Consider the following 20131-nt stretch of genomic DNA (forward strand, 5'->3'; position numbering starts at 1 on the left):
GAGGCAGGAGAATCAACAAGAGTTAGAGGCCAGCCTGGGCTACACAGTGAGTTCAAAGCTAGTTTGGACTACGTAGTGAGACCCTGCCTCAAAAAAAAGGAAAACAGTATTACTTTTAAAGTGCAGTTAATTCTTACCCAGGGACCTGGGGTTGAAAGGAGTGCTCTTAATTCCTCATGATGAGAAACCCTGAGGACCCTATTTCAGTACTTACTTGAGTTTTAGGTGATATTTCAGCACACGTGTTGCAGCATGCTCTGAACGAATCCAGCCCACCTTGATCTACTCTCCTCACCCTCCCAAGCCACTAGTAGTCACTCCTGTACTGTCAGGTTGACTTTTTAGTTTTTATCCTTTACACATGAGAATATGAATACATGGTATGGGTTTATTTCCCTTAACGTGATGGTCTCTGTTTCCACCCAATTTGCCATAACTAACCCGATCTCATCCTTCATCTGGCTGAGTAGTATTCCACTGTATACACAACCCACATTTTCTTTTCTTTTCTTTTTTTTTTTTTTGGTGGGGGGTAATGGGAAACGAACTCAAGACCTCAGAGGTGCTGCACCACTGAGCTAAATCCCCAGTCCAAACCACATTTTCTTTACCCTTTGTCAGTTGGCAGGTTAGGTTCAGGCTTTGCTAGCACACCATCCACAGCACACGTGCTGGAGTCCTGTTCCTTCCTAATTAGGGCCCAGATATTGGCAATTGACCTGCAGGACTGAAAATTCAACCTTTTCTGGAGCTCTGCACTTTTATAAGTAAATTCAAGTGCAGATTCAAAGCAGAAGTAGGACTTGGAGTGTGTGAATCAAATGCCATTTTTACCCAATAAGCATTTAAGACGTTTTTTCAAATCATCTAACATTGGAGTTAGGAAGGACTTAGAGACAATTCTACTCCAGTCCTCACTTGGTACGGATAAAAAGCTTGGACAGAGCTTGCACTGAGCAGGGTTTTTGACTCCCAGAATTGTTCTTCCAGCTATAATTTTTGATGTTAACTTTATAACTTGCTGAAAATCTCCCTTTCTCTCTGCTTAGAGTCCAAAGAATGATAATTTGGCAATAACATAATCACATCTTTATCATTATCACAGATACAGGAGAGGGAAGGTCCATGAAACAGTGATCACTTTCACAAAAAAAGTTATCTAGACAGATGCATTCTCTATTGTTTTATGTAGTAACAGAAAGATAAACACCATTGAATGATTTTGACCTTAATTGTTAAGTCTGAATGATGGATATGGGGGCCTCTAGAAGTTAATTATGTTATCTTGTATACAATTTTAGATGTTTGAATTTTTCTTTACATTAACATTTTTTATTTTTATTTTAAAGAGGGTAAAATTAAACACAACAAAACATAACAAACTAGGACATAAGAAAGCAATGTAAGAGATATAAATTTCAAAGCTAGACGATCTGAGATTTTCACTACCTATCATTTTGTCTCGTTTTCTTCCAAATAGCTGTCTATGTCTTCACATACAGAGAATTCATACAAAACAACATAGTATAAAACTGATCCGTACAGAATGAGGAAAGCATTTTAGGTCTTCAAAACCAGACAATAGGGAAGTCACCAATGGCTGTTATAGAGTCTCTTGTTCTTTTCAAAACCTCTGTCCATACCCTCATGTATATTGAAGTTCAACAAAACAAAACAGGCAGGGGGGAGGGTTGCTTGGTTTCCTGGCACTCCAGGTCCCAGCATGGCATGGGTCCCAGTAAACACCTTTGGCTCCCGTCCTGAGCCACCGCAGCCTGTCACACTCACAGCTGCTCACCAGGGGAGGAAGGGTTGCTTCAAGCTCTTTCTTTCTAATGAATTGACCATTTTACTGCCCAAGTTCTGAAATGGCCAACAGACCATAGAAAAACATCTCTTTAGGCTGTTTGAATTTTTCATGATAAAAAGTTTTAAAGCTTATTTGTTTTACTGTGAACATATATGTCCCATAGCCTACAAATTTTTCATATAAATGTATTTAACAGTCATTTATTTAGCATCCACCCTAGCAGCTACTCTAACCATTGCACCAAATTCTAAGTGACAAAGAATCAAACATGAAGCAAGACATGTCAGTTAATCTGTTAATCTGCAACAAAGAAACAAAACAAAACAAAAATTTCTGACATTTGTGTCCCTAATTAATTTGAGTTTAGTGGTCTTTCACTATAATTAGGCTGGGCAATATAGCCCAGGTTTGTGTTGTAGCTAATGACACTACCAAGACTTTTCTGCTTTCCACTCCTGTCTCTTAGAGTGTCTGTTTTCATTTTATATTTGTACTTCATGGTCACGAAATGGTTGCTACACCATCACATGTCACACTTGCATTGTAGGCTGTAAGGAGGAGGAAGAACAGAAACCAGTGTGCCTTGTCTTTTATATGTATTTTCTATTATTATAAATGTCTCCCCTTTAAACTTCTAAGACAAATGTTTTCCCAGAACCACCACCCAATCCTTCCAAAAAGGCTTTCTCTGAAACCACATTGACAGACAGCATTCAGTCAGATGACTATGCCCAAACTCTGGGAAATTATTATTTATATCCCAGTTTCTATAAAATGAGCAGCACAGGGCAGAAGACGACAGTGAGAGGTTGTCAACCCAGCTGAAATGCTTGAGTTGTTTTCTTTCCAACAAGACACAAGTCTCAGAGCAACAGCAGTAGCTACAGTAACAGCAGTTGGGGTGGCTCCCCAAGCCCCAGTTCCTGCTGGCCAATGTAAAGAGGGCCACGCCAGGAACACAGTGGATTGGTTTACTGCAAAGGAGCCCTTGGTTTGGGGAACCCAGTCTGCTTAGTGGGCAGTGAGTCTGCCTAGTGGTGCAGCATCTTCAGGCCCCAGACAGGAAGCAGCCCTACCCTTTGCTCTGAAAGGAGTCACAGTTGCTATGTTCCCTGACTATCCGGGAACAGACCCGCCTCCTCGGAGGGACAGCTCCACACAGGGGCAGGCAGCACTCTGCTCACAAGATGTGCAGAAATGCAAGGCACCAGCAGGGCTTTCTCTTGGCATAGCCCACAGGTCCAGGGCCCCCTGTGCCTCCTCCCTCGTGGCCCATATCCTGCCGCTGTGCCTGTCCACCCCAAGGCTCTGTCTCCACAATGGCTGCAGAGTCTCTCCCAGCAAAACTGACCTCCTGACCTCCCTCTCCAGAGCACACCCCCTTCCCACCACTCCCTGCACCATCCCATCATCCAGTTGACTCTCTAATTCCAGTCCGCTGTTGCCCACTGACTTCCTCCAACCCAGCTTGCACAGGTTGGCCGGGGGACTGGTTCTCCCCTGCACCCTTCCCTGTTTCTTCATATTCCTCTCAGCCTTGCCCCTCACTCAGCTTTGCTTCAGAACTTTCTTCAGAATGATCTTTTACGGTTTGAATGTTTCTCTCTCCAAAATTCACCATTATTGCTGTAGTAAAAAGTGTGGCCTCTGCGAGGTGGCCAGGCTACCAGGAGTCTCTGTACAACAGGATGGATCGGGACCCTTGTGGTGTCTGGGAAACTCCACAGCGGGGACCCTTGTGCGGGAGGAGTGATGAGATCAGGCCCTGTGGTCTGGGCTGTTAAGTGTGACCTGGGGGGCTCAGAAATGCTCTGACAAGAAGGGAGAATGAGTTTAAATCTCTGACTGTTGTGGTTCTGATGGCTCCAGTCTGCACTGAGAAACCTGGGAAAACGGAGGCCAGCCCAGGGCTGACACTGACCCAAACTGTCCCCAGGGACAGGAAGAGGCTTCCTTGACAAACCTACAATGCTGGACATGGTGCAGGCAGGGAGATCCGTGTCCAAACCCCGTGAGTGCACTCCATTATCAACTCCCATGCTGGAGGGAGGTGCTGCACATCAGGGACTTAAACTCCTCAGTGCAGCCTGCAGCCTTGTCCTTGGCCCTGTTGTGGCTCTTCTCAGGTAGAGAGATCCCAGCCACACAGGAGGCAGCCCTCCTGAGGGACCTGCAGGGTTCCTGGAAGCAGAGCGCTAGTTCCCACTTGCCCATCTTTCCTTACACCTGTGCACCCTAGTTCAGGGCTTGCAAGCATCCCAGGAATCCTCTTCCCAGGCAGACTCCAAGCTCAGGCAGAGCATCCCAGCCCCAGGGCCCAGCCTGGACCCTCCCCACCCAGTGTTGAAGGTGCTTCCTGTCTTTTCCCTCAAAGTTAAGCCTTTATGGGAGCCCCTATTCCTGGGGGGAGAGATTCGCTCATGGCTTCCCACTTGCGCCCTGCGTCTCCTCCTTGGGCCCACCAGCCGCAGTGTCCCAGCACTTTCCAGAGAGCCCCTGGGCCGCAGCAAAGCCAGCCACTGGCAGCACTCCCCCTTACCCTGACTTTATTCCAGTGGGAGATTCCCCTGGAGAGATGCTAAGTCTCTGCAGAGATTGAGAGAGGAGAGGGAAGGAAGGGAAAGGAAAAGGAAATTAAGATTTTTATGGATGCGCATCACTTCCCCACAAAGAATGTAAGCATTGTGACTGTTACACACATGTACTAATAACTAAAAGTTAAAAAATCTATGCCCAGGGAGGTTCGCCTCAGTACTGTTTGTAAGAGCAACCTAGGTGCCCATCAGTGGGGACAGTGTTCTCGTATGCAGTCCAGCCGTCCTGCACAGCCCCAGTAACACGCAGCTGTGCGCATCTTTATATACTGGAAGTCTTTGAAACCGACTGGAGGACAGAGGCCAACTGTGGAGTTTCGACCACTTGTTATGTCACGTTTATATTATGTTTTGCAAGTAGATGAATAAATACCAAGCAGTGAGCCAGAATCTGGGCAGTCACCCACGCTGTGACTGACAGGAATGGCACCCAGCACAGGACCTGCTCAATAACGGTGCCAGATTGTGAGACTTACAGACATTGTACAAATCGGTCCTGAAAATCAAAAAATTTTATAGTGGGCTCGGGAGTACTTGGCAGAACTCCTGTGAGCCACATCAGGTTAAACAAAGGCTTTCGTGTTTGTTAACTGAAAATGTCACTCCTGGATTGATTTATGTTGCACGGTGTGCTGTGGGAGCAGGAAGAGGGCTGCACCTATGTCATGGCATTCTGGACATTGGAAAGCCTGATTAGAGAGCATAAAACATCCTGTGATGAAAATGCCACCACCACCCCTGACCTAGCCAGACCTCCTTCTGTGATGTCCAGGAAGCTACCTGGGAGCACTAGCCAGTGTCTTAGTTGGTTTCCTGTTGCTATGATAAAATGCCCGAGGCTGAGTACTTCAAAAAGAAAAGGTTATTAAGCTTATGGATCTGGAGGCAAGGAAGTTCAGGGTCAGGTGGCCTCATCTGATGAGTGCTTCATGCTGTGCAGAACATGGCAGACCAAGTCACATAGCAGGAGCACACGTGAGGACAGCAAACAGCACATTCAGAAGAAACCAAACATGTGGATGACCCAACATTACAACAGTCTGCTCTTAGGTAACCAACCCAGTCTCCTGATACCTCATCCACTCTCAAGGGACAGGCATTAATTCCTTGCCCCATGGCTTAATCACCTTCCATCTTCACCTTCAGAGGTTCCTTCACCTCTTGGTAGTATTGCAGTGGGGACCAACCTTCCAGCACATGAACTGTTAGGGGACAAACCATATCCACATCATAGCAGCCACAGTGCATTGGCATCATCCACAGAGGAGCCTCCTGTGACTTCACCGTCATTAGGCAAACCTGTCCTCAGGGAGTGCTGGTGCCATCCCCCTGGGGGCCCCCTTACAGGACAGACGCAAGCCCATACTGTGTTCCAAACATGTGACAGAATGACACCAGGACATAGGCTTAGAAAGAGCTGAGCTGCTTCTACAATTCACACGCACACTAGCTTTCCAAAGGAATCTAGATTTACTCTGCGTGAAAACCCAAAGTGTTCATCCCCCAAGGGTGCTGTGGTGCTGAGGTGGCTGGTGCTGGGAGCCGGGCCTAGGGGTGGTCCCTGCCCAGGTGTGATCGGCCCACTCAGCTGATGAGGGGCCCCAGAAAAAGGTCTCTGCAGAGCCCTGCAACCTGCAGGACAGGTGGCTAATGCTCAGGTCACTTTAAGGGCCCAGTGGCTGTCAGTCCTCCTTGTACTCCTCTGACGACAGTGAAGCGTCCAGTAGTGAGTCCCCTGCCTGTCTCCGGCAGAACACACACTTGGTGAGTATCTCAGAAGAGCTGTTGCTTTCGAAGATGGAGAAAGGCCTGCTGCATCTTTCACACTGCCATGAAATGCATGAGATGCTGGTCAGAGGACATGAAGGAGGAAGGTGAAGTTCCTCACCCAGCTGCCCCGGCTGGGCCAAGGCAAGGCTTCTTCTCTGGAGTCTCCGATCCCACAGAGTGGCCACGGCACGCCACTGGGTGAAGACGGGCTCTGCTCCCCCTTCCCCTCCAAAGCTAAGCAGGCATGGAGGGCAGCCCTTGGTTGTGGAGAAAACAGGGGCAAATGTCCAACCCTGTCCACTGCTCTGTGGAGAGCAGAATTGTAGGGGGACATTCTAACACCTTGACATGTTGGGGACACCTGACTTTTATGGAACCGTGAGAAGCAGGCAGGCTGAACAAAACGAACAGGGGTTTCTACTTGGCTAATGCAAGCGCTCAGCAACCCCACCCCCAATCTTGGGCCTGCCTCTGGCCACAGCCCACAGAAGCTCACCCATCTCACCTGCTGGCCACTCGCCCTAGAGAAATATGAGTTCCTGAGCCTCCTGCACGGAACGGGGCCCAGGGATCCGGCCAAGGGGTCTGCAGCTGGAGTACAGGAGCTCACGCAGTATCCAGCTGTGCGTCTGGCCATTTCTGCACTGGACACACAGCACTGCCTTGTCTCCTCCACACCTCCACATTTGCTCCATGCTGAACCACACCAGCTAGGCTTGCTGCCTCAGGAGCAGGCTGATTCCACGGCGGGGAAGTTCTTCCCCGGAACATCACCTGGCTCACCCCCGCCACCTTCCAGGCTGTGCAAGGTCACCTGGCTACCCTTTAAAATACTGCAAGCCCACCGCTCCCATTGGCCTTCCTGCGTCATTCTTCACTGTGGAGCTTACTACATATCTTCTTTGTACCTTTCCACCTTGTTTGTCTCTTCTTTCAAAATGTAAAGCTCCTACAGGGCAAGGGTTATACTCTGATGGCTGCATCCCCACTTGTCCAGTAAATGTTTGTTCAAAGAATAAATTTATTTGTTGCAAACGAATGAAAGTTTTCACTGGGCTTAATTTTACCTGGTACCAACCTGTTTCATCGTTAAGCCCATGGTCTTTTTGTACTTGATTACCAAAGGAATTTGGTCAATGTCTTCAATATTCCATAGTCTCATGGTCCGATCCTAAAACAAGGTAAACAGTAAACCACTGATCAGGAAAAAGTTCGTGACACATTGATACATTGGCATATTGTTGAGTGCCCCAAGGAAATGAGCTGTCACACACAAAAAAGACATGGAAGAAACTTACATGCATGGTAGGCAAAAGAAGTCAATCTGAAAAGGATATAACTCCAACTCTGAGATATTCTAGAAAGGGAAAAACTAGAGAGACAGTAAATAGGTCAGTGGTTGTCAAGGTTCTGGGGAAGAGGAGGAAGAACAAATAGATACAGCATGTAGTATTTTTAGGGGGTAAAATTACAGTGGTACCTCAGTTCATGAACTTGACTCAAATTCCACAATCAGAATCATGGAAAAAATTAAACTGGTGAACCGAGGCACTTCTGTATTCTGTAGGCTGCTAAAATGGCAGAGACATGGCATGGATTTGGCAAAATTCAGAATGTCCAAAACAAAGAGTGAAACAATGTGACCCACGGCGTTTAGTTAATAAAAATTCCATAAAGGAGTCTTCTGGACAACTTGATTTTAGCACTGTGAGCCTTTGCTGTGAGACTTATTTCCTCTGGAATTGTGGGATATTAAGTTTGTGTTGTTTACTGTTTAAACATGAAGTCCATGGTAATTTATTATGGAGAGAATATAAAAACTACTACACTGAAATTAGAACAAAATGAAAATGAAAGAATAAAGAACTGGCAACTAAAACGAACAGACATTTCTCAGAAGAAGTACAAATAGTCAGGAAATACATGAAAAAAAGGTTCAACATCTGGGGCTACCAGAGAAATGCAGGTTAAAACAACACTGAGATATCATCTTACTCTAAAAAGAATTGCTACAATCAAGTAATCGAATAATAAAAGCCAGGGGTGGTAAAGCACATTTGTAATCCCAGCATTTGGGAGGCTGAGGCAGGAGGATCACCATGAGTTCTAGGCCAGCCTGGGCTACATGGGGAGTTCGAGACCAGCCTGCACCACATAGTGAGAACTTGTCTCAAAACAACAACATCCTAACTTTGTCTAGAAATCATGTGTGCACGATAGGAACAGACCTGAAGTCAAAGCGGATGTTACATTTGACAGTATTCCATTTTACCACTGTATAAAAAAAAAGAAGAATGTTTTACAGGCTATAAGAACTTCAGAAAAATATTACTGGAAAAAGAAATGGAAAAGTAAAAATAGTTTACTATATTAGGTCAGAAAGAAACTCATCACTGTTGGGAGGTTTTCTATGATGGCAAAATGTACATGACACATCGGGTGTGGTGGTCCATGCTTGTAATCCCAGCACTTGACAGACTGAGGCAGGAGGATTTCCATGAATTCCAGGCCAGCCTGAGCTACATAGTGAGACCTTGTCTCAAAAAAAAATTAAAAATGTACATGAGATACTTATTATTTTAACCACACACAAGTGCACAATTTAGTGACATTAAGTACACTCACAATATCCTGTCATCATTACCACTATCTGTAGTCAACACTGTTTTAATCCTCAACAAAGTCTATTAGCAGTTCAATAACTCTCACCCCTGCTGCAGCCCTAGGCAGTCAGTCTCTGTGGATGTGGAATCCAGATACCGTGGAGAAGTGGAATCTCAGAGCATTTATCCCTACGACCAGCTTAGTTCACTTAGCGTAACGTCCTCGGGGTCATCCAGGCTATAGCGTGTGTCAGAGTGATGAATCTTCCATTGCATGTTCACATCACATTTTAGTCACCCATCTTTAATGAGTGTTTACTTGGGTTGCTTCTGCCCATTGGTTATGGTGGATCACACTGTTATGAATGTGGGTATGTAGGTATCTATTTTTGGTTCTTTTGGGTCGGTACCTTGCAGTAGAATTGCTGAGTTATAGAGTGTTTCTAACCTTTTGAGAAACTGCAAGCTGTTTTCCACAGTAGTTGTGCTATGTTACATTACAATCCGCAGTGCACAAAGGCACTATATTCATTTATTTATTTATTTATTTATTTATTTATTTATTTTTGTCTTTTTCTATCGGTACCGGGGATTGAACTCACAACCACACACTTGGAAGGCAGGCGCTTATGCCGCTGAGCTAAATCCCCAGCCCTCCTGGCTGTTGTAAAAAATATTTTTGTTCCATGTTTGGTTGAATCCACAGATGTGCAACCCAGTGACATGCAGGGCCGTGGATAGATAAGATAAAGGTTCAATTTCATTTTTTTTTGCATGTGCTTATCTAGTTTTTATGGCATCATTTGATGAAAATATTGCCCTTTCCCTGATGACTGATCTTTGACCCTTGTCAAAAATCAAGTGATCACACACATTAGGGTTTATTTGTGGGTTTGCTATTCTACTGCGTTAATCTAAATGGCTGTCACTACGTCAATATAATACAGGTAAGAGTTGAAGACAGGAAGTACAAGTCCTCCAAATTTTTTCTCTTCTCCTACTCCACCAACCAGGTACAAGGATTGAACCCAAGACCTTTGCAATAACTTACACCCCCAATTCTTTTATTTTTTCCTTTTTATTGGTACTGGGGATCGAACTCACAACTGCCTGCTTGCAAGGCAGGAGCTTATGCTAAATCCCCAGCCCCTTTATTTTTAATTTGAGGGCCTCACTAAGTTGCCCAGGCTGGGCTTGAATGTGCAACCCTCCTGCCTCAGCCTCACAGAGTGCTGGGAGTATAGATGTATACCACTGCAGGTGGCTTCTTCCTTTTCTTCTCCTTGAAGATTGTTTTGGGTGTTCAGGAACCCTCTGAATTATTTATGAACTTGAGAGTTGGCTTTGCTGTTTCTGTGAAAAAGGTTGTTGGAATTTGAGTAGGAATTGCATTGGGTCTGTGCGCCACTTTGAATAGTACTAACCTCTTAAAAATGTTAAGTTTTCCTATCTGTGAACATGGGATGTCTGTCCACTTATTTGAGTCTTCCTTAATTTCTGTCAGTTTTCTGAGATGTTTAAAAATCATGAATGAGTTTTGGATTTTTTGAGATACTTTTTCTGTGCCAGCTGAGATGATCATCTGGGTTTCCCCTTTTGCTCTGCTAATGTTATTACACTGACAGCTTTTTATGTTGAACTACTCTTGTATTTCTGAGTTTCACTTAGTCACTGTAAGCAATCATTGTACTATACTATTGAATTTTATTTTCTAACATTTTTTGATGATATTTGCATCTCTATTGATAAAGAATATTGGTCTCGGGGCTGGGGATTTAGCTCAGCGGCATAAGCACCTGCCTTGCAAGCAGGCAGTCGTGAGTTTGATCCCCGGTACCGATAAAAATGAAAAAGACAAAAAAAAAAAAAAAAAAAAGAATATTGGTCTGTAACTTTCTTTTCCTGTGATGTTTTGTTTGGGATAATATCAGGGTAATGCTGGCTTCATAGGATGTGGCTTATATAAATAGCTGCTCAATTAGTTCTATTAAATTTATGTTCTTTTTTTTTCAAAAGTCTTACATTTATCTGTCTTAAAAATATACAGTAATACAATCTACAGTTATTCTCAAGAGCAAATAATGAACTCAAAAAAATCAGTCCTTCCAGACACAAAAACCCAATCCAAAATGGGTACCTGAAATGAATACACACTTTTCAGATGAAGAAATACAAACAGCAAATAAACATATGAAAAAATGTTCACCATCACTGGTCATTCGAAAGATGCAAATTAAAGCAACACTGAGATTCCACCTCGCCCCAGAAAGAATGGCTGCTTATCAAGAAATCAACAAATGCTGGAGCAGCTGTGGGGAAAAAGGAACCCTTCTCCACTGCTGGCAGGAGTGCAGACTGGTGCTGCCACTGTGAAAACAGTGTGGAGATTCCTCAAAAACTGGAACAGGAGGTCCCAGTGACCCAGATACTCCTTTTCTGAGTAGCTTCCCAAAAGAATTAAACACATTATACCACAGTGACTTCTGTGTACTCACGTTCATAGCTGCACAATTTGTAATAGTTAGATCTTAGAAACAACCTAAATGCCTATCAACTGAAGACTTGATAAAAAAATGTCTATTTTTATACAATAGGGTACTCGCCATAAAGAAGGACAAATGAGACTTTTATAGGTAAATAGATGCAACTTGAGACCACACTCATAAGTGAAATAAATCAGACTTGCATGTATAAACTTCATATTGCCTCACTAGCGTGGAAATAGTTATACTATAGTTAAGATATATTGCTGATTTCTCTGAGTTTATTGAAGAGAAAGTTCTGTGCCGATATTTCTTGGACAATTGAATGCAGATGTCTTGCATTCCTAGTGAATGATTTAAGGATGGCAATGTACAATGTATGTACCATTGTTGTCCTCTAATTGTTGTGTTTTGGTTAAATTTTTTTTTGGTAGTGGGGATTGAACTCACGAACTTATGTTTGCCAGGCAGGTACTTGTGCCGCTGAGCTAAATCCCTGGCCTATGATTTTTGTGTTTTGAAATTTTGTTTTATTTTTTTCTCTTTGAAATACAATGAATTTGAAAAAATGCAAAAAATACAGCCTACGCATTTTTTGGTAATTTTCTTATCTTGTGATATCTTTATCTGACTTTGGTATCAAAGTAATCCTGGTTCCATAGAATGAGGTCATTTTCTTATTAATGTAAATAGTGTCTGTTTAATTAGTTCTTTTGCATTGATATTCTTTTAAAAATAATAGATCTGTGTATCTCAAGAATATATAATAATATATTTTATAAAACTTAAATATTTAATAAAGGCTTTAAAAGTCAAAATAAATTGCCATATAAGACAGGAAGAAGTACAAAATATTTTTATATTTTCTTAGATATTTGTTTAGATCATCTTATCATTAATTACTATGTGCCACTTTTAACTAACCTTCTTAATGTTTTGTGTAAGTAATAGTATCCATGTAACAGGAAAGTAAAAAATACAGAATAACTGCTAACTGATGTGTTTTGAACTTTTGTTGTAGCTTTTTTTCCTACTTCTTCTTTCTTTTCTTTCTTTTTATCCTTGAAATAAAATGGATTTGGAAAAACAAACAACCAAAAAAAGAAATGATAGGCCCAGCCACATGTATGAGGCTTGGGGTAGAAGTACAAAAGCAAAAACAAAACAAAAAAACCTAGAATAATATATAATTTCAAGTAAGGACTCACTTTTTTCCTATTTATAGTAGTACAGCAAACATGTATGGCCCGTACTTTTTCTTACCTATTGTATTACTATGTGTTTTAGTCTGAGACATCTGTACCCCAGGCCGGCCCTCTGAAGGCTTGGTGATGTTAGACCGAGTCCCGCCCATTGTCTTGGAGGCCTAGAAGCCTCCGCATAGAGAATGAAATGTTTTGATGAAGGCTGGTGGTGAAGTGAGACCCCGATTCTCAGATGTTCCTGCTTGAAGAACAATAGCCCTTAGGGTATTCACGGTGAGCCATCGTGTGCCACCAAAGTGGCATCCCAAGGTACAATGGTGTGGAGGGGAGGGAAAGCCCTCCTGGGCCACCGCGGGTCTCTGCTGCTCCTCCATGTTCGGTACCTGCCCTCCTAGCTCCTTGTCAGCTCCACTACCCCTGTCCGAACAGCCTCTTACTCCAAGAAAGCTCAAATGCAGAAATACCTGCCAACTCCCATCCCCCCTGATAGAAAGACTCGCTTTCCACGTTCCCAGGCAGCTCCCAGGCAGCTCCCAGGCATCACGCCAAGTCTGGCCAGCAACTTCATACTTGGGAGTAACACTCCAGTGATGGCCAATTCTGACAGATGTGATAGACACTTTAAGTCACTCAAAACTAGGGCACGTTTACCTTGGAAGCAGACAGAATCCATTTCTTGTCATTACTAATGGCAACATCCATCACCCAGTCCTTATGGCCCTGAAGAAAAATAAAAATCTAACAAGAATCTCTATAGAGAAAGTATCTTTATAGAAACAACAGGAACAAAGTTAGAACCCAATGTTGCTTCCATTTAAGAGCAGTAACTATATTTCCTGTTTCCTCAACATATAAGGTAGAATACATACTATAAACATAGGTGAATACATACTATAAACATAGGTGCTATATAAGTATATTTTGGTACTGTGTCTGCTTTTATTTATTTATTTATTTATCTATTTGGTACCGGGGATGGAACTCATGACCTTGCACTTGCCAGGCAGGTGCTTATGCCACTGAGCTAAATCCCCAGCCTCTTGAATGTGTGTGTGTGTGTGTGTGTGTGTGTGTGTGTGTGTGTGTGTGTGTGTGTTTTAAATAAAAAAGCAGTTCTATGCACCTGTAATCCCAGAACTCGAGAGATTGAGGCAGGAGGGTTGTTGCAAGTTTGAAACCAGCCTGGACTACAAACTGAGCTCCAGAGCAGCCTGAACTGCATAGCAAGATCCTGTCTCAAAAAGACAAAACAAAACAAAACAAAAACCCCATGGCTGGAGATTTAGCTCAGCAGCATAAGCACCTGCCTCGCAAGTACAGGGTCACAAGTTTGATCATCGGCACCAAAACAAAAACCCCAGTTCTGTGGTTCTTCAGAAGGACAGAAGGAAATAAAGGGCTATATCTCATTCTTCGTTCTGGGAAATACCACCCAGAGGTCCTAGCAGTGCAAGGGCTTTTGGCTTCACATTAACTGCAAACCTCTGCGACCCACAGTGTGTGAGCAAATGATGGGGGTGGGGAGCTGGCATTGCTGTGATGTCTGCTGCATGTGACAAAAAGAAATTGGAGGGTGGAGGAATAGAGACAGAGCGGAGGAAAGGAGGAAACTAGAACAGCCTGATAGGGGACAAAGGGATTTTTAAGCACTGGAAGGTTTAACATTTAAAGCCACCTATTTGCTGGGATGTAAATTTTCATTGCATCCCCAAGCCCTCACTGGAGACAGACTGGCCCCACGGCCTGGACGTGTACTGTTTAAGGTGGCACAGTCTACGGTCAGGTCCCTGGGAACATGAAGATCAAGAATCATGGGTGCAAGCATTGAGCCCTTAATAAAGGCGAGTATGGAATGGCTAGATCGGGGAACATGCAGAAATCATGGGGTACAGTGTCCCTGGAACAGGAAGACTGAATAACCCAATCTTGGCTTCTACCCTGTTGGCTAATGGGTCTCTAACTACAGAGACACTTTGAATTGGGTCTCTCTTTTTGTTTTTGTTTTTTGGTACTGGGAATCGAACTGCAAGTGCTGTGCCTCTGGGCTACAGCCCCGGTCCTTGTTGGGTCTCTTAACTTCAAGCCGATAGCACTCAGGTGACAGCCCCCATCTTGGAACCCTCAGTTTTTCCAGCCTGTCTCTTTGTGATATCTGTCCCCATGCCCAGCTGCTGTCATGGACATTTCCCCATCCCTGGGGCTATCTTTCTGTTCCATTGACTGCAGTGACCTCTCCTCCATCCCAGGGTAAGCACATCCTTGTGTAAGAAGCCCCCCATACCCACCACTGTGAGCCAGTCCTGAGTCTGTTTCTACCATGTCCCGTGGTGCGGCTTCTCTACCCCCCTCATCCCTGTCGGGTTCATTGCTGGTTCTGGTCTGTTTCCCTCACAGGGCACCAGCTCTCATAGGAGGCACCCAGGTCTGTCTAGCTGCTGTGTCATCAGCTTGGGGACACAGCTAGGAATGACTCAGGAGTACAGCTCAGATCTGTCTGATGCTTCCAGTTGTACCTTCAAGGACAGCTTCTGGTAGCCTTCTGCCACATCCCAGATGGCCACAGTCTTGTCAAAGCCCCCGGAAATGAGAAAAGAACCTGTAACACAGCAGGGGAGAGTCTAAGACTGTTGTGCGGGGTCCCCCTCTGTGAGGCCCAAGCAGCTCACTCTGATCACAATGAAACCCTTCCTGGGTGTTGGTGACCCCCAGCCAATCACAGCAGACTCTCATGCCTAGCATCAGCATCCATCGTCCATCGGTTTACTGTGGATGCTGGGCTAGCAAGGGCGGAACCACTGCTCCTGGGAACGGGGTTAGGTTCCCACAAGCCTCTGATCATGTTTTCATCAGTTCATCAGTACCTAACCTTGTTTCATGAGTGTTTTTGTTTACACACACACACACACACACACACACACGCACACGCACACGCACACGCACACGCACACGCACACGCACGCACTTGTAGACACTGATTCATTAACACTGAACTCATAGCCAACGGCAGCAAGGCTTGTGGCTGAACTCAAGAGTCTCTGACACGTGTTTTCTCCGTCAAGCACATCACAGTTCTTGCACTTAGCAACATTAGACAGCTCTTCAGACTGTGCACAAGGCCATGTTAACAGTAAAACTACTGATAAAAGCACAGAAACGTTGGGGCTGGAGCTTTGTTGCTTAAGCCATGTTGAGCTGAGTTTCCACTGCTTATAAACAAACTTGAGCCTATGAATCATTTTGTCCTCATGGCAAAAAAAAAAAGAAAAGCAAAACAAAACAAAACAAAAACCCACCCTGAGTTAGAATCACTGCAAATCGCCTGTCTGGGCTTAGCAAAGTCCACATGAATGGAATATGAGGAACTCTGCCCAGCACCCTTGGAGAACAGAGCCTGGGATGCGTCCATCACTCACTGTCTCTGGCAAAACAGCAGGAGCTCACGGAGCCTTCGTGGCCCTGCATTAGAGTCACACAGGCACCTCGGTTCCGAAACTCCCCTGTGTAGACATTCCATATTTTTAAGCTTTTATCCCAGGAGGCTGTGCACAGGAAATGGCCACTGAAGGTAAAACAGCAGTTTGATAGACCGCTTTCGTGCGCTCTGAAACACAGACAGGGGGTGTGTTAGACCTCCGGGATTGGTGTTCCCCACATCCCTAGAGGAGGGGAGGTGCCGGAAGCGGCCACCATCTCCTGTGAGCAAATGGACATCAGTCCTTTGATGCACCACAGTGAAGATATGAATTGCTTAGACGGTGGCACAGTACTCCAGGACTTCTCAGCCACCCTAGTGCTGACCTTCTGTGCTAGATAACTCTTCGTTGTAGAGGCTTGAGCTGCAGGAAGTAGGGTGCTTAGCAGTATCCTTGGTCTCTACCTGCTAGATGTCAGTAGCTCCTGTCATAAGCCATTTATGACAACCAAAAATGTCCCCAAATATGCCAAATGTCCAGCTGGGCACCAACCTGCCCCTAGTTGAGAAGCACTGGAATATTCAAAAGCCACTGTGGCCTGAGGAAAAAACACCTGAAAAGCTCTCAGTGGTGGCTAATGGGTTAAGAACAGTTCAGCTTCAGTGCTGGATCCAGGTACCCGGAGGAGCTCCCTCTCCCCACTCCTTTCTCCCTGTGAGGCTGGGCTTGGCTCCTTCTCTCCGTGTCCCACCCCCGAGTCCCCTGTCCCACTTCTCTCTCACTTATTGTCCTTATTTTTGCACACCAGTGCTCTCTCTCCTCTTTTTTTTTCCCACCTCTCCTCATCTGTCTTCAGTGCCATTAAAGTCAGCTCCTTAAGGGTGCCAAGAATAAACTTCCCAGAGATCTGGCCTATGCTGGGCACTCCTGGCTAGGATTTTTCTTTTTGAGACAAGTTCTCATTATATAGTTCAGGCTGGCCTTGAACTCACTATGTAGCCCAGGTTGGCTTGGAACTTTTGATGATGCTCCTATCTCAGCCTCCTGAGTGCTGGGATTATAGGCATGTGACAGCATGTCCAGGTTTGGCTAGGAGACAATCATCATAAAAGTGTTTGTAGGAGAATTATTATAAGTCACACTGAAAAGCCAGGGATTTAGCTCAGTGTCATAAGCGCCTGGCAAGTGTAAGGTCATGAGTTCGATCCCTGGTATCAAAAAAAAAAAAAAAAATCACTCTTGAAACAAGAAGTTAGAAAACTTCAGTGAAGACACATGGGAGACCAAGATGGCAGAAGAATAAGGAAGACAAGAAGGAAAGAAGTGGGTTCACTGGGCCCAGGAAGAATCTGAAGTGTGAACTGAAGCTCACAGAGAGAGAGAGGAGGGAATGAGGAGAGAAACGTCAACAAAGAAGGAGACAGCCAGTGATGCCTTCTTCCTAAGACAGGACTCACTGCATGAGAGGAGCAGTTCAAACCCGTGGACCCAGGGTGACGGTGATGTCTGTGACCCTGCAGGCCTCTTCAGAGTAGAAGGGAGCAGCAGATGTGAGGGACTACACTGGCCGAGGTGAGTGCAGAGGACCTAGTCCTCTTGCAGGAGACTGCAATTAGCTGGTGAAAGGATTTTGGCCCAGACAAGACACTGTAGCCCGTAAAGCCTTGGAGGCAGAACCAAGGGGCTCCATCTTCCCCACTCCTAGGAATTTACCTGTGGCTACCTGCACATCACTAATGCCCCTTAGGCTCCACCCCAAACCTAAGCTACACGTATGCCTCCACTCCATGTGTCTGACGGAGAGAATGCCAGCCCCCAGAAACCCCAGAGGGTCAGGGGGTCTCTCCCTGCATTCTTAAAATAAAGGTCATTTATATTCCATACTTCTTATCTTTTCAGCCGCGCCAGAATTCTATTATATGGCTTCCTGACCGGGAATCCAATTCTATCAGCCGGGAGCCACCTTTGAGATGGGCCTGCCTGCTAAAACCAGAATCCAGAGCTGCTGCCAGCTCCAACTAGCAGGTCCTCAGACCTGCGGAAACTGCTCTGACAGTGGCAATCCAATGAGTCTGGTCTTGGTGCAGACCTGCTAAGATTATCCACTACCCCACCAAGAAGCTACTGCTGGCTTACTGGGAGAGAGATGCAAGAATTGGGACCTTGTCTCCACAGGTTGGCCATGAGTGAAACCAGAGAGAACCCTGCAAGTGGACTTTTTCTTTTTGTTTTATCGTTTTCACCTTCATTGTTTGGTCTTATTCTCATAGGAGTGTGAATGTGATTCCTAGTCTAGTGTAGTTGTGATTCTGGTCTGTTCTTCCTTTTATCTCTTCCATTTCTCTTTTCTTTCAGTCTCTTGTACTAGTTTCCCAAAGTTGATATGATCCCTCTTTGTTCTCTGACCTTCTGATCTATTTCTCTTCTTCCATTTTTCCATTTTCTTCTTAATCCATTTTAAATCTTAACCCTTCAGGGCAAAATGGACTTGTTTATTGAGTATAATTTTCTAGTTTGTTTTAGATTTTGTTATATAACCACAAATCTAGTTCATCTGGTTAAAAGTAGCAAAGTAAGAGTTAGCTCAGTTTGTCATTTTCTTTTCTTTTTCTTTTTTCTTTTTACCGGTACCAGGGATCGAACTCATGACCGCCTGCTTGCAAGGCAGGTGCTTATGCCGCTGAGCTAAATCCCCAGCCCTAGTTTGTCATTTTCTAGGCTGTGTTTGATGCTATTTGTGACACTATAGTCAAAATTGACATAATTGTTCTAAATTGTTGTTCCTGGTATTCCATGACTGAAATTGACTAAGGGTCACAGAAAATACTGTGGCACAGTGCCAAAGAACCAGGGCTTGGGTCAAATAAGCAACAACTTCTCACCTGCAACCAACTGAAGAGGTAGGATCTTCCAACAGACACAAAACCCAAAAGCCAGCTATACCTGGAAGATACTTCTGAGAAGCAGTCATCACCTAGGGATCCTAAATACTAGCAATAAGGCAACCTACCAAAGGCAATTTACAAGCATCACCCCAGGAACTAAACTAAAAGAAGAGAGAAAAAATGAGAAGGCACTTAACCAAAATGCAACCCTAGACATCTCAAGTTCACCAAAGGCAAATCCAGGGGGGCAATGAGGTGGGACAATCTGAAAGCACCCCACTGGGCCTCTCTGAAGTGGTAACAGCAAAGCAATTTAATGAGGCTCCGGAAAAAAAATCAAATCAGAAATAATCTCTCAGATAAAGACCATGCTTAGTGATGCTAGAACAGATACAAACAAAAAATAGACAAACTTAAGAAAATTATGAAGCTCAGCATACAAAAGAAGTGGAATCTACAAATCAGATTCAATAAGACACCCAGGACAGTAAAAATTCCATTGGAAGTGTTTAAAGCAGATTAGGCCAATGTGAAGACAAGATCACAGATACTGAAGACAGACTTGTAGTAGCAAACAGGAAAAGAAAGACTTCTCACAAGTAGCAAGGGGCCATGAGAAATCAATCTAGCAGCTGCTATATGAGACAAAAAAAAAAAAACCATAAGATTAATTGGAGTCAGTAAACAAGCAGGAGATACCACAAAGGATATTTAAAAAATGTTCCAGGCATCATGGCAGAAAAGTTTCCTGGTAGAGAAAAAGAATTTGACATGTACATAAATGAGGCATATAGAACTCCAGTAAGCAATGATCAAAAAAATTCTACAGCCAGGCACATCATAGTCAAGATTCCAGAAATTCAACACAAGAAGAGAATCTTAAAAGCTGTTAGGGAAAAGAAACAAATCATCTATAAAGGAAAGTCTATTGGAATCACAGAGGACTTCTCAGCACAAATTCTCAAGTCAAGGAGCCACGAAGGCCAGAAGGAAGAGATGTGGCAGTTCCTAAGCACCAAAAGAAAAGAATTGGTAATCACAATTTTTGTATCTTTCAAAGATATCCTTCCAGAAGTTTAGGGCCAGACTGGAGTACACAGTGAGTATACCCCAGTGTCTCAAAAAACCAAAACAAACAAACAAATAAATAAATAAAATGTGTATTTCCAGAGATAATCGATTTAACATAAAGCAAAACTGGTAGTCATTTTGCTGATTTCCCTCTCCACCACCACCGTCCACTGGGACAGCAAAAGAGGGTGAGTTGGGGTGCTGCCCACAGCTGGGGCTCGGTCACCTCTGCTGCCCTCACCTCTCTCACAGCCACCACGGAGCTGCTCTGAGGAGTGCGCAGAGGGGGCGCCCAGG

The 20131-nt window shown here is 44.4% G+C and overlaps 1 protein-coding gene across 2 annotated transcripts in view; it reads right to left on the minus strand.

The window, feature by feature from the left end:
- Window positions 1-1168: 1168 nt before the first annotated feature.
- Wdr88 (WD repeat domain 88) overlaps window positions 1169-20131 on the minus strand; it is a 33014-nt gene continuing 14051 nt past the window's right edge. The window contains exons 7-12 of one of the 2 annotated variants that reach the window (XR_010048627.1): window positions 15879-16066; window positions 14979-15061; window positions 13117-13185; window positions 7473-7546; window positions 7253-7345; window positions 6148-6230 (exon numbers count right to left, since the gene is read on the minus strand). Coding sequence is in view for 1 of the 2 variants with exons in the window: in XM_003467158.5 (XP_003467206.1) it covers window positions 6087-6230; window positions 7253-7345; window positions 13117-13185; window positions 14979-15061; window positions 15879-16066 (577 nt within the window). In the remaining variant the exon portion in view is untranslated. Of the gene's footprint in view, window positions 6231-7252; window positions 7346-7472; window positions 7547-13116; window positions 13186-14978; window positions 15062-15878; window positions 16067-20131 lie in introns of both variants that reach the window. The other variant, XM_003467158.5, reaches the window with a different exon arrangement.

This window comes from Cavia porcellus, unplaced genomic scaffold, assembly GCF_034190915.1.
Source record: "Cavia porcellus strain 051 isolate PalLab524CR breed Dunkin Hartley unplaced genomic scaffold, mCavPor4.1 scaffold_7, whole genome shotgun sequence".
NCBI classification, from domain to species: Eukaryota; Metazoa; Chordata; class Mammalia; order Rodentia; family Caviidae; genus Cavia; species Cavia porcellus.